Here is a 15000-nt window from a genome sequence, read left to right as displayed (position 1 = left end):
TATATATATATATATATATATTGTATATATAATATTACATATATATATATACATATATATATATATATATATATATATATATATATATATATATATATATATATATATATCTACCATCTTTTTACCATACATTCTCTAAAACTGGGCAGTGCAAGAAGAGTTCATCGGCCCGATCTCAGAACGACCTTTAATTAACTAAGGAATGAAGTCTCCATCTCCACCACGCACTTTTTCTCGAGTCTTGCAGACGCTGGTACCCAATTACTCCTAGGTGCACTTTTACGCAGTAAGTGAGGTTCATAAAAGGACCTGAACGCACTTTGACATTATTATTATTATTATTATTATTATTATTATTATTATTATTATTATTATTATTATTATTATTGAACTAAGGAACCTCCGTTACGAGGCTATAATATTGACAATTAAAAGCCACAGTAGTGTTGAAAACACAGTAGTGTTAAAAATGCAGTATCCGAAAGTATCTCCCAGTAATTTTTAACATTGGACAAAAATATATTTTTAACACTACTGTGGCTTTTCTTTGTCATTATTATTATTATTATTATTATCATTATTATTATTATTATTATTATTATATTATTATTATTATTATTATTATTATTATTATTACAGTAGATGAACAATACTCAAATGGAACAAGTACGCTGGGGTCATTGACTGGAAATTCAAGCTTCCAAGAATATGGTTTTTAATTAAAAGAAATTATGGAGGATAGTGGGACATACGGGAAGAAGGGATCAGTTACTAAAAAAACGATAGACTGATCAATAGATAAATAAATAGATAAACATACAAATAAATTAATAACATAAGAGTGGATTGTTGTGGGGGAGCAGTGTATTGAACCTTTGCTTGGACTTTCGAAGTTCAAAACAAAGGTTTGGGTTTCCAGTGGGCTTATTCGTGCTTCCAGAAGCTCTCCGATGATTATACGCCAGCTGATCTGAAAATACTGCGCGCCTAAAACCACCCCCCAAAAAATGAATAAAAGAAAAGGCCACTACGCGATAGATTGAATTACCGGTTGAGCTGGCTAATTAGGGAACGCAAGCTAATTCTGGGAGAAGGGAAGTTCCTCGGGGCTCAAAAAAAAGGGGGGGCGGGGAAGAAGAATTACTCCTCTGAATGAGGAAAAGAAATTGATAAGAATGTCAAAACTAAAGAGGCACAACCATGTTCAATGGTGGCGAGACGATGCGCGGCAAGAGGGAGGGAGGGAGGGCGATGGAAAGTGAAGAGGTTTTAGGAATGGTAAGCTATACAGAGTACCAGAATGATTTTCTTCTGAAACGGCTTTAAAATTATTTAAATCCAACAGAACACCTAATAATGTTGTGGCGGAGGGGGGGGGTGGGGGGGGGGGGGGGGGGGGGGGGGTGGTCAAGGAAACGCAGTGAGGTCAGTAAGAATGGTAGCTGTTTCGCATTGCTCAGTGTGAAATAACTTAAAAAGAAGTGTTGAAAAGTTATCTATACATGACATTTATTGCTTTTGAGAAGATGGATCACTACTTTTCGTAAGCCAACGAAGGATAAAATTCAATAAATCCTACAAACAGACTATCAGGAAGAAAGCAAAGATTTCAATATCACAGCGAATCCAATGCAAAACTACGCTTTCATTTGTGAGTAAAGTCTTGAGTGGAAGCACATTAATAATAAAGGTATAATATGGTCCCTTCTTGGTGGTTTGAAATAAGCAAGGAAAAGTAGGTATGGTACGATAAGTGTCAAAGGTTTAGTACTAATTTCCAGCGCTACAAAGCATAGAAGAGTTCCTAAATGAGGCAAATTACATTTAGGAAAATTTGGAAATACTGAACTGCTGACGATATGACAGGAAATAGGAACAATAAAGATGGAAGACGAGATGACAATACAATGGGTATAATGAATTAACGTTGTTTATATAGAAGTTGACTAATAATAAGCAGGCTTATCAGATGCTCTGGCATAAGGAAGATATAAATTCGTGCATCAGTACACTAGTTAATTCATTAACCATTAAAAGCAAAACAACAGCAGAAAGATCACACAAAATGTGTTTACATATTCGTGTGTATGGCACTATAAAAGTATAGTATAATATATATATAATCTATTTCTATATATATATAATATATATATATAAATATATATAATATATAATTGAATATAATATCTATACACACACTGTTGATTGATATTTCTGGAAAGACTTGCGTAAAAAGCTTTTCAAGTCTGATGACTTTATTTGTGTTGCCAACGTAATTATACGGTTATGTAAAAGATATATACAAAAATAAAATGAAAGACATTGATAGTCTATCTATCTATCAATCTATCTTGCTATTTACCAACGAGTTTGCGTTTATCTATGGGGATAGACCTGATGTGACAATGCTCGTATGATATGGAATAGTGTGTGGTAAGGTGTCACATGTTCATAACAAGTTTTAACTCTGTTGTTTTAACACTGTTGTATTATGAGATCAATCTTTTTGACAACCCGAATTACATTCATTACAATTCATTTTTTGTTAGTATTTCTAAACCATTCAAATTTCATCTAAGAAGTTTTTAGTAGGTTTTTCCATTAAATAATTTTTCAATTAAATTGAATATATATAAAATATATATAACACGCACAATCTTCAAAATGGTTCTGCTTAATGAATATATACTGCTTCATTAGTATTGCCAATGACAGGTGTTTTGAGTGAAACCAACAAAAATTACGTCCTAAAATACTAACCCCCTCCCCTTGCAAAATAAAAAATGCCGAAGCATTCAAGTAATTCTCGCGTGTTGCTGCACAGAAGTCCGATCGTCCTATGCTCGTGGGGAGGACATTCATAGCCACATCGTCCCTTGCAAACTGTTCTGCAACAGGCTCTAAAGTAGCCAAAACAGGGTTTAAAAATCCCTTCCTAAGTTCCTCCAAAACTGAAGAGGTTTAGAATAGTCGGTCTGGGCTAATCTGTTTCTACCTAAGTACTTGTTGGAATGACAGCTCTTTCTACATGCTGGATAAAGGAAACTCCAGCAAGCAGTAAATTGGGATGATACTTTTTGAAAAAAAATAAAAATCGTTCTTGGTTTAATGAAGCGGTTACTTTCACTTCGCTTCACCTCGCCACGGAATTGTGGCGGACAATTGCCTGGTTTAGGTCAAACCGGCTGTTTGGATGCTGTTAACCCGGCTATATGCCATCATGGGAACTTACCTTAAGGGTGCCCGTAAGTTTCGTAACGTGCTAAGTGTTTTTTAAGAGGTCTGATGTCCACCTGTGGACTCTGCTTAACCAACACAGACAAGGAATTGAGATAATGAAGACCCTTTCATCGTTATAAATTGGGGGGTCTCTCACGTGAACAGTGCGAATGTTAACCTTGTGATATTGATTTTCTGGCTACGCACACAGACACACACATATATACACACACACACACACACACACACACATATATATATATATATATATATATATATATATATATATATAGTATATATATATATATATATATATATATATATATATATATATAAATATATACTTATATATATATATATATATATATATATATATATATATAGTGAGAGAGAGAGAGAGAGAGAGAGAGAGAGAGAGAGAGAGAGAGAGAGAGAGATGGATTCTATCATTAATGTTCACAGTATTACATATTGTTTATATATATATATATATATATATATATAATATATATATTTATATGCATACTATATATGTATATAAATAAATAATATATATGTATGTATATATATATATGTATATATATATATGATATATATATCGATATGTATATATATATATATATATATATATTATATATATATATATATATATATATATATATATAATTGAGAGAGAGAGAGAGAGAGAAGAGAGAGAAGAGAGAGAGAGAGAGAGAGAGAGTGAGGATTCTATCTTTAATGTACACAGTACACATATTGTTTATATAAAACTGTTCTTCACCATCCAACAATAACAGACTAAATTTGTAAACATGAAAATTGAATTACATAAAATTCACGTGACTGACAGCGATTTATTTATATTGGTGCGCTGGTCGGAATAACAAACTATCGCGAGTCACCCAGAATGAACACGGAATTGGTGTAAAGAATTCATGGACAATCGCTAATAAAAAAATAAAAATGCCATAATATTAACGCACTACAGTAAAGTACCGAGTCCATTCCCGATCGATTTATCGAATAAATCACTCACGTTTAGACAAATATACTAATAGTTGGTTGCCATTAACAGTGCGCAATACAAGGCGCAGAATAAAACAAGTAAAATATGCGCCGAAGTTTCTTCTGCGCAATCGGGTTTTCTGTACAACGAATAATGCTGTTTAAATAAAACCATCTGCTATGACCGTCGACCGGTAGCCTTCAGTTGCTCATCAGATGCGGTAGAGTGAGGGTGAGTACCATGGCTTGGATTTTATTTTGATGGGTAATTGAAAATTACGTTATATGTTAAGGTATGTAGCACTAAATTGACAATACGCACGTACGGGCACGAGCACACACACACACACACACACGATATATATATATATATATATATATATATATATATATATATATATATATATATATATATATATAGTATATAATCAGGATTGTGAAAAATAAGTACTTCAACGTTCGAGAATTCTAATACGCATTGCAGAAATAATTTCGCAGTTCAGTGTTTTATCTGAAAAGATCTGTGAGAAAATCATTATCCTCTTATCAAGAGACCCGATTCTCGTACTGAAAAACATTAAGTTCAATATTTATAGGCGTTGAGTCCGCTCCGAGATAATTACTACTTCCACTAAGGCAAAACAAGAAACATGTCTTTCAGTAAGTCTTTCCGGCAAATATTTTCTTTCATCTGATGACAATCCTCAGGCTGTATCATTCACCATACTTTTTGTAATTTCTTTAAAATCAAACTAACATTCAAGCAATTTCAAACTCTGATTGCTTTAGTACTGCAGATTACTGACCTCGAGGCAACCGAGCGAGTAAAGTATTCAGCTGAGCATCAAAAATGATTGGGGTTGAAAATGAAAATGAATTCCTGCAGCCTTCTGGCATTCATGATTTGCTGCTCCCTCGCGACTGGGTTGTTTTTAGAAGCTTGGATTTGCTGTCTGTTATTTTGTGTGGATGAACAGTTTTAAACGTAAACTGTAGTGGGTGGCATTTTTATGGGAGCATGCGCAGGAGAGACAAGTATTTGTCATTGATATGAAGACATATTATATACTGAATACTGATTTCCATATCCAGTGTCAGTAAAATAATTGTTTTAACGAATATCTTAGCTCATGTTTTTCATATTTGTGTGAATTCTAATGGAATAGAAATGAAAATATTGAATAATTATTCTGAATTAGTAGGAAATGCTAAATTAAAAAAACCTACTGACACCGATAAACCTGGAACATCTCGCATGGGTTAGAAAGAAAAATGGCTAAAACCCTACTAAAATATAAGTGTGTAAACTTAGGACATTATTGCTGGATGAAATAGACCCAAGGGACCTTATTTTGAAAATAGATTTTGTAATTTTATTTCCACGCGATGATTATTACTGAATGTGCACTGTTCCACTAGTGTCATGTATGTCACCTTGCTCATATAAAAAAGATTATTTCTCGAACTATCTTTTAGGTGATACTATTTGAAGACAGTATAAAGCATCTAATTCACTTACAGCGTTAGTTGCTAGATAATTGGATTTAATGGTCACCGTGGCTTCTAAGTTCTTGATTACGTCAGACTTTCTGGATACGTTCGCCACCGCAAAGCCTTAAATCCACTATGAATAACAAATGAAAAAGCAACTGTCATTACAATTTGATAGTTAGGGTTTCTTTTATTCTCCATTTCGGATTTTAGGCTCTAAGATATATATATATATATATATATATATATATATATATATATATAATATATATAATATATGTATATCTATCTATCTATATATATATATATATATATAATATATATATATATATATATATATATTGGTTTCCACCACATAAGAGTTTCTCCAAGTCGACGCTTACTGCAAAAACCAAAGAAAGCGTAGAGTGAAATTTGGACGCAAGAAATCCACTTTACTTTCACTAGCTAAGTCCTCTCTGAACGTCCCATGTCTTGCAGTTGAACAAATATTGTGTAGCAATATCGTAAGATGCATTTTCCCCAATGGCAATTCTTTTACGAAATATAACGAAATTGGGAAATGCGCGAAACATAGCAAGGGTTTGCTCTCTTTATTCTCTCATTATCTGTCAGTGGTTTCTTCCTTGTGGCTTCTTACTTGTTACATGAGATGGTTTGCAACACAAAAAACGTTCGTCCAATATTTTTGTTCTCTCGCTATCTAAACTCTGTCCTTCACAATTGAGAGACCTAAAGCATTCATTTTTCTCGTAAACAACTTTGAATTTCTCCTGCGTTGGCGTATCTACGTACTCTTGTTCGTGATCTCTTACAGAAAAACTAAAATAAAGCAATTGAAACATTCGTTCAATAAGTGATAATTATTGATAGAATGGCAATACTTCCTGCAATGAGTTATGTCTCTCTCAACAGAGAAAATATAAGGAGATTATCAGACTTGCTTCCGCCATTTTTTTTTTCTTTTACTGGACAGTATTGGGGAGACTAAAAACAAGTGTGTAAATTCAAACCCACGCTACCTTTCATAAGAAATGGATAATTCCTGTACATATAGGTTCTGGACACATTGGGTTAATTCCTAGATGATATTCAATATTCTGCATGGAATATGACGAATTACACAATCAATTGCTCGTTACAATTCTCGTATAAATGTTTGTATTCGTTTCTCTTAACCTACAAAGGATGACGTGGGGAATTATAGAGCTCGCAGCTGCAGATGTGGATTTTCAATCTATTCGTCCCTTCGTCTTTAGCCATAAACGCTTTCATATGTAGCTGTGTATTTGAAATTGGGACACCTTCCTACACGTTGCTAAGTTTACGTACATTAGTCTTTGCTTTCATTTTCGATCTGATCGTCTTTTCATCTGCACCCACGAATACCTTTAGATGCAACTGTGTATATACGTAGGTAAATTGCGACAGTTTCTTACACGTTGCTAAATCTAAGGACATTCATATTTCTTTTTATCAAGATATTGACGCAGAAACAGAATAGCAATTATTACAGTGAATTCCGAACCGGGGAATTTCTATCTCGCAACCAGCCCGATTTTCGGTTAACAAAGCAGGTGATGGATATGTCTTGATGGGCGTCCAATACCTGTCTCCTCGTGCGCACAGAGTGGGTCTGCCAGGGCAATGAGTGGTAGCCACACTGGGAGGTACGTAAGCTCTTAAAATAACCATATATATATTATATATATATATATATATATATATATATATATATATATATAATATATATATATGCGTTCCTTGCCTGTTGGATTAAATTATTCACAAGTTATCTAGTGTTACAACAATAAAGTAGTCGATAAGGATATATATGCTAGTAAAATCTGTTATTTTTTTACAGGAGCTATAATATGGAAAAACAAGAGTCAAAATAACATACGGGTACACAAACACATGTATATGATATATATGATATATATATATTTATATAATATAATATTATATATATGTATAATAATATATATAATATATATATCATATATATATATAATATATATATATAAACTATATATTGTTACGAGGTATTATGGGTCTTTTGCGTGTTGGGAGAAGTGACTGATTTCATAGCAGGTTATCTGGTGTCACAACAGCAAAGGTCATCGACACCGAAATACATGTCAGTTAAAGTAATTGTTTTTAATATAGAAACTATAAAATTGGAACAAAAAGAAAATTCATAAGTTATGTATTGGTGCGAAGTTTTATATGAGTTTTGCACGTTGGGATAACTGATTGATCTGATTGCAAATTATCTTGTGTTACAATCACAAAGGTTTCTGACACCGAAAGATATGTTAGTAAAACCATTTATTTTCATCAGAGCTTTAAAAATAACCATATAGATTGGAGCTAAGTATGATGGGTGCTTTATATGTTGGGATATCAATAGATTTGTATATCTGGCGTTCCAACAGCAAAGGTCATCGACGCCCAAAAATATGTTAGTAAAATCAATTATTCTTTGCAGAAGCTGTAAAATGGAAATAGAAATAAAATTCGCAAGTTTAAATAGCAAATCATAATCACGAAAGCTTTAAATCAATAATGCTATCAAGATGGTAGACCAGGGGTTCTTAAAATGGGGTATCTATACCCCTTGGGGGTATGAGAACCACATGCTGGGGGTATGGGACTTGATCTCTGGGTATTTGTATATATTTGAATTCAATGTGTCAATGTACATGGGTACATTTTGTGAGTAATTATATAAAATTATAAATACTCTTAATTTTCTGGTATGTTCTATTCCTAGCTATTTATACCTAAAGTATATACTAAACTGATTATACTAAGTTGCATTTTCAACAAATAGGACTTAAGTGGACTTGAGAAAATGGGGTACAGAACCATACTGGGCAATTCAGTGGGGGTCTAGAGTCATCAAAAGGTTAAGAACCAATGAGGAAGACTTTTACATAAGATGCCATTGAAAATTGATACTATGTATATAAAGGCTTACAAGAGTACTGCACATGGGTAAAAGGGTATGGAGACGAATGGTGATGACTGAATAATGTTGCAAAATAGCACGATTTTAATATTCAATATATATTATTCAAAATTAGAGAGTAATCATTACATCTACCATCTTACCATACTATAATGGGCGGTCTGTCTGTCCGTCCGCCTGTTATTCAATCACAGCCAAACGGCTGGTCCGAAGGGCATGAAACTTGGCAGGGTTATAGTGGGGACCCATGAGATGGTTCATAATGGGGTTTCATCCTACCTCCCCCTTCCCCTCTCCGAAGGGGGTGGTGGTGAAAAAGGACTCTCTTAAACGGAGCTGGTTCTGTCCGTGAAATGGGGCTGGTTATGCCCGTAGACTAAGTTACTTTACGAATTTATCATACATAATTTCTGTATACATATGACCTATCATTTGGAAAAGAATACTATAGGGTAAACATCAATGACATAATAGTTAAAAAAAAAAACACTATTGAGCCACTTATGTTTATGAAGCAGCAGATGAATATGCTTTTAGTAAGGATTGGTAAATTGCTAGTCTAAAGAATGCTTTGTCAAATATATATGCAATTCGGATCTGCCCCGCACTCACTTCCTTTCATATCCACGGAGCTTTACAGGTTTTGTTGTCAAATACAACTCGCAGATTTCAAGAAATGTCATTCATTCTTCTTGGATGACTGGACCATCACTCTTGTCTGAAAGCTGAGCTGCACGAACATTAGCACCCGGACATTGATATGTTTGAGTATTGTCTCTATCTCTGTTGAGTATTTGTGTATATATATATATATATATATATATATATATATATATATATATATATATATAATAAAATGATATGTATAAAAATTATAAGAGTACGTTAAAAGATAGCTAATACTTAAAAAAATTATAATTAAAAATTGCTAAATGAAACAATTGAGTAGATAAAATAAAATGAAGCAGAATGCAAATTTAAGTCACAAAAATGGATGGTACAAAAGAACAGTAATATACTAAGTCGATATACAAACCAGCAGGATGCAGACTAAAAACACAAAAGTGAGGTAACAGCTACATTTCTAGCCAGGAAGGCTTTATCTTAACAGAATATAAAACTTCTAGAATGTCGAGGTCTGTAGCAAACTGGGCAGAGGTTAAAATAGAAAAATCATCGATATGTAAAGGGTGACCAGACTCCTCGCTGTGTTCCCTAATTGCACTATAACTAGGTCTTGTAAGATAATTGCCTGTACGAAATGACCTACCAAGGTGCTCAAACCATCTCATCCAAGCTGATCTGGTAGTTTTTCCGACGTAAGTGGCAACCACTGCACTGCCATTTATAGATCAGATTGGAGCGAAGGCTTGTTGGTATAGGGTCTTTAATTTTAAAGAAATTTCCTAATTTATTTTGTAAAGTAAAATATATTTTAATTTCTAGCTGAGGGTAACCAATGGACAAAATAGAAATTAATTGATTTTTTAGATCGTGACTATGAGTTCCAGTAAAAGTTAAAGGTAAATAAATAACAGGTTTCTTTACGTTAGCAGTAGTTTCGGGTTGTTTGTTTACATACAATTTTGAAAGTTGTTTACCAATATATGTATTTACGTAATTCAACGGATAGCCATTGTTTTTTAAGAGTGACCTTAGAAATTCCAATTCTTCGTGTAAATTCAAATAGCTAGAACAAATTTTATATGCTCTAGTAACTAGCGTAAATATTAAATTCATCTTATATTTCAAAGGTGTAGCTGATTGAAATTTAGACATAAGACCTGTGAAAGTAGGCTTTCTAAAGACTGAAGTGTGAAATTTATTATTAAGATTTTTAACTTGAATATCTAGAAAAGCAAGTGTATGATTATCTTCGACTTCAGATGTAAATTCTATATTTATATGCTTACTATTAAGGTACTCTAAAAAACGAGGAATCTGGTCACGACTCTTAAAAATTAAGAAAGTATCATCAACATACCTCCTGTACAATAAGGGCTTAAAATCTAAAGGGCAATCGTCTAACCATTTCTTCTCCATAAAACACATAAAAGCATTAGCCAGAGATGGTCCTATACTGGATCCCATACTTACACCATCAATTTGCTTATATAACAAACTGTTAAACAAAAAATAACATTCTTTGGTAGCTAGGATTAAAAGTTCCTTTAACTGAGACCTGTTGAACCCGTTGACAGTATCATTATTATTTTTAAACAGCTCGTTTAGACAGATGTCAATCGTCTCATCCAGTGGAATTTGAGTGAAAAGAGACTTCACATCAAATGATGCCATAACACAATTACCAAAATTACAGTTTCTTAGGCAGTTGATAAAATGAAAGGAGTCATTCAAGGTATACTCATTTGTAGTTAACGGCGCAAGGATGGGAACAAGAAACTTTGCGGTATTATAGTTGGCAGTTCCAATAGCTGATAGAATAGGTCTCAATGGGCAGTTTTCCTTGTGGACCTTGGGGAGCCCATACAGACGTCCTGGTCTAGACCCGGACGCTTGAAGGCCATGAAAAACCTCTTAGAGAAACAGCCATATTTATATAGTTTGTCTAATGTTCTATTGACTTTATCTTCTAAATGCACAATACATTTGAAAGGGTCTTTCTTAATAACGTGGAACTTAGTTTGATCATTAAGGATGTCTATCATTTTATCAACATACTCTGTTCTATTCAGCAAGACTACACCATTGCCCTTATCGGGTTTTGTAACCACAATGGATGTGTCTTTAGCTAGACTTTGTAAAATATTAAACTTCAGTACTAAGTAAATACTTGGTCTCTGGTTTATAATTGTAAAAGGACGAAAATGCAAGGTGTTTAAGAGTTGATCTGAAATAATCATAAGAGTAGCCTTTGGGATTGTTGGTATAAAAATTATGTGTTTGTAAAGCCTTAAACAAACGTTCCCAATTCAAGAAGTGTGAGTCAAAACGTAACCTTTTAGACGTAAAAGCAAAATTAAGACCGCGTGATAAAACCACTTTTTCTTTATCAGTCAATACACGAGAGGAATAATTAAAAATGACATTATCGGGAGACATGGACGAATCGAAATAACCTAAATTTTTCAATTTTAAGGAATGCACATGAGAAACTTTTTCAATGCTATTGGTATTGACTCTATTTATACAATTAGATAAATGAATGAAATCTAGACGAGAAACTGAATTTTTCAACACATCAGTCACTTGGTTTAGTTTAAATGCAGTATGATGCAAAAGTCGCCGCTTACCGCGAATTTCTTCTTCCAGTAGTTTCTTCTGGTACTCCCGATAATGTTGGGTTCTGTGTAAGGTTTTGTTGTATAACTTGAAGTGAAGAAATTTTGGGATGAGTCCATTTCTCTCACAAGTCTCCAGGAAATGCAAATCACTGCGGACTTTTCTCAACTTATAATCTGTCCTTTGTACCAACCTAAATTGTTGAAGAACTGTAGGTCCATATCTTCTTCTGACAATCACAGCAATTGAAACACCAGCAGGGAATATATATATATATATATATATATATATAGGGAGAGAGAGAGAGAAGAGAGAGAAGAGAGAGAGAGAGGAGAGAGCGAGAGAGAGAGAGAGAGAGAATATTAGACCACAAGAAAGTGAAGTAACGAATACATGGTCTCTTGCCTTTATTTTACGGTCTGAGAAAGCCTCAGAGTAAAGGAGAAAGATCTTTCACTTCGTTATTTATACCTGGTAAAAGGGACTAACGCCGGTGTATATTGGGGTCGTCGATATATATATATATATATATATATATATATATATTATATATATATATATATATATATATATATATATGTGTGTGTGTGTGTGTGTGTGTGTGTGTGTGTGTGTGTGTGTGCAGCTGCATAAAATATATATTGTAGAAATTTTCTGAGCAGGGTATACATTTTATTAAAAACAAGTGGGCATACACCTATGCAAACTTACACAAAACATTTAACGTTTCATTTGTTCAGTTTACGTTGCTCCCCCAGTAAAGATACTCCCACCATTGCTTTGTTGACACAAACATTACGTAAATAGAACGCTGTGTGGTTTGTTATGCAACGGTAATCGTTAACTGTGTTTTCCTTTTTGTAACTCCTACACCGTCACTTCTTTCCCATTTTGAAGGCCACGCTGCCAGAAATAACACAACGCTTGGGTAATTAAAGGTGACCGTGATTCATCTGCTTTTGCTTAATTGATAAGTAGTATTCCTGGGCGAGAGGGCATCCGCGCAAAATCAAAACTTTATGAATATATTAAAGAGTCTAAGACTAAGTGATATGCGCTTCATCTTCTTTAGTCTATTTGATAACTATAGTAGATTCACATCAACCGTGCATTTAATGTCTAGGCCAGTCCCTTACGACGCTCCTGATTGGCTGTTGATAAGCCAATCACAGGGCTGGGAACTCTCAGTCTCTCTCGATAGTTCACATGGGTAGGATCTATGTTCCACCTCTCCTCAGGGATACGTCTTTCAAATGTATCCCCCGGAGAGGTGGAACATACATCCTGCCTATGTGAACTCTCTCGAGAGACTGAGAGTTTCCAGTCGTGTGATTGGCTTATCAACAGCCAATCAGGAGCGTCGCTAGGGACTGGCCTTGACATCAAATGCACGGTTGATGTGAATCTACTGTAGTAATACTGGGAGAGAGGGCATCAGTGCATATATAAATAAAAAAAAATGAATGAGAAAATACTGGTACATTCTAAGACTAGAGGAAACGAGCTCAATTTGAAGCCTTTACCTGTGATCACGTCCTCCGGAGGACACGTAGATCCCTCTGCTGGAGTCGTAGTTGACCATCTTTTCGTCCTGGTACCAGAAGACGTAGGCAGGTGGCGCTGTGAAGTTCTTGAAGACGCATACCAGCTGCAGGTCGCTGCCAGCTGCCACCACTCTCTCCTTCGGACCCTGCACCATGCTGTAGGCCTCTGCAGATACGAATCAGGGTAATCAGATATTCTATTTTATATCTACGTGTCGTACAACTTAAATTTTTGCTTAAAGTAGACTGATGGCCTTTGCTGTTTAGAATGATTTGAGTGACTTGATATGCCAGTAATTGTTTTGATTCTGAGTGTACCTCTTTCTTAATAATTACCTAAGCATTTACCTAGAGTATCTTAATACTGGATCCATCTTTTTCAGACAGCCATATAGTATATATATATGTATATAGAATATACATAAATGAAATATATATATATGTATATATACGTGTATATATATATACAATATATATATATATACTTTATATATATATATATATATATATATATATATATATATATATATATATATATATAATATATATACAACCTTAATGCAAGAGAAAATAATAGCCATTCATGGAATAGAATGAAAGTCTTCATAAGTCGAAGATGATTTAGGCTTCCCGTATGAAAATGAGAATGTACATTAAAGTTTAAAAAACTAATATGCTCCATATGAGGGAATATATTTCAGAAATGTAAAAGAAGAACGAAAAAATATCGACGAACAGAAAACGTAATAAAAAATGTAAAACAGTGGCTGTTATGGCACTGAAATATTTAGGATGATTTATGGGAGCCAAGTTTTCTAAGATATTCATGAGAACGCCGTAGCGATCTGAACCCGGAAAGAAAATATCTTTTTACTGAAAGGAAGAAATATTTTCCTCAGTGTTCTATATAAAGCTTTCTATATTATACTTTGTTTTTTCATCTGTCCATCCACCTGTGGTGTTTTTGTATGGTAACACTGCGTCCCGGGCTTTAGATAGTTACGCTAATTGTAAGTTTTAGGTAAATAAAAGGATATCTGGGTGTACATTTGTAACTGAAAAGTGTTTTAATAATTTACTGTATGTGAATTACACCGTTAATATTCGAAATAGTATATTATTATAATCGTTGAATGTAAGCTGAATGTAACTATCTAAAGCCCGGGACGCAGTGTTACCATACAAAAACACCACAGGAGGATGGACAGATGAAAAAACAGAGTATAGTCATTTTCATTTAGACGTACTGTATGATTTTTGTTTTATTGTGATTGGCAAGAATTTTGTTTAAAAAAGTGCCTAAATTCCAATTCCCCGGAAGGGGGTGGGTTGCTAGTGCCGTCAGTGCACCTCATTCGGAGCGCTGTAGGCATTACTTAAGGCTCTTTGCTACGTTCCTTCGACCCCTGGCTGCAAGCCCTTTCATTCATTTTACTGTGCCTCCGTGCAAATTCTCTTTCTGCCATCTTACTTTCCACACTCTCCTAACAATTTTTTTTAGTATTGCAGTGCGAGGGTTTCCTC

The 15000-nt window shown here is 34.1% G+C and overlaps 1 protein-coding gene across 2 annotated transcripts in view; it reads right to left on the bottom strand.

The window, feature by feature from the left end:
* Window positions 1-15000, bottom strand: part of LOC135218554 (uncharacterized) — a 201816-nt gene that overhangs the window by 40733 nt on the left and 146083 nt on the right. For both annotated transcript variants that reach the window (XM_064254932.1, XM_064254931.1), the window contains exon 6: window positions 13456-13642. In XM_064254932.1, the coding sequence (XP_064111002.1) occupies window positions 13456-13642 (187 nt within the window). The remainder of the gene's footprint in view (window positions 1-13455; window positions 13643-15000) is intronic.

The sequence above is a fragment of the Macrobrachium nipponense genome, chromosome 9 (assembly GCF_015104395.2).
Source record: "Macrobrachium nipponense isolate FS-2020 chromosome 9, ASM1510439v2, whole genome shotgun sequence".
Taxonomy (NCBI): Eukaryota; Metazoa; Arthropoda; class Malacostraca; order Decapoda; family Palaemonidae; genus Macrobrachium; species Macrobrachium nipponense.
Note: the sequence above shows the minus strand (reverse complement) of the source record. Positions and strands in the feature narration are given on the sequence as shown.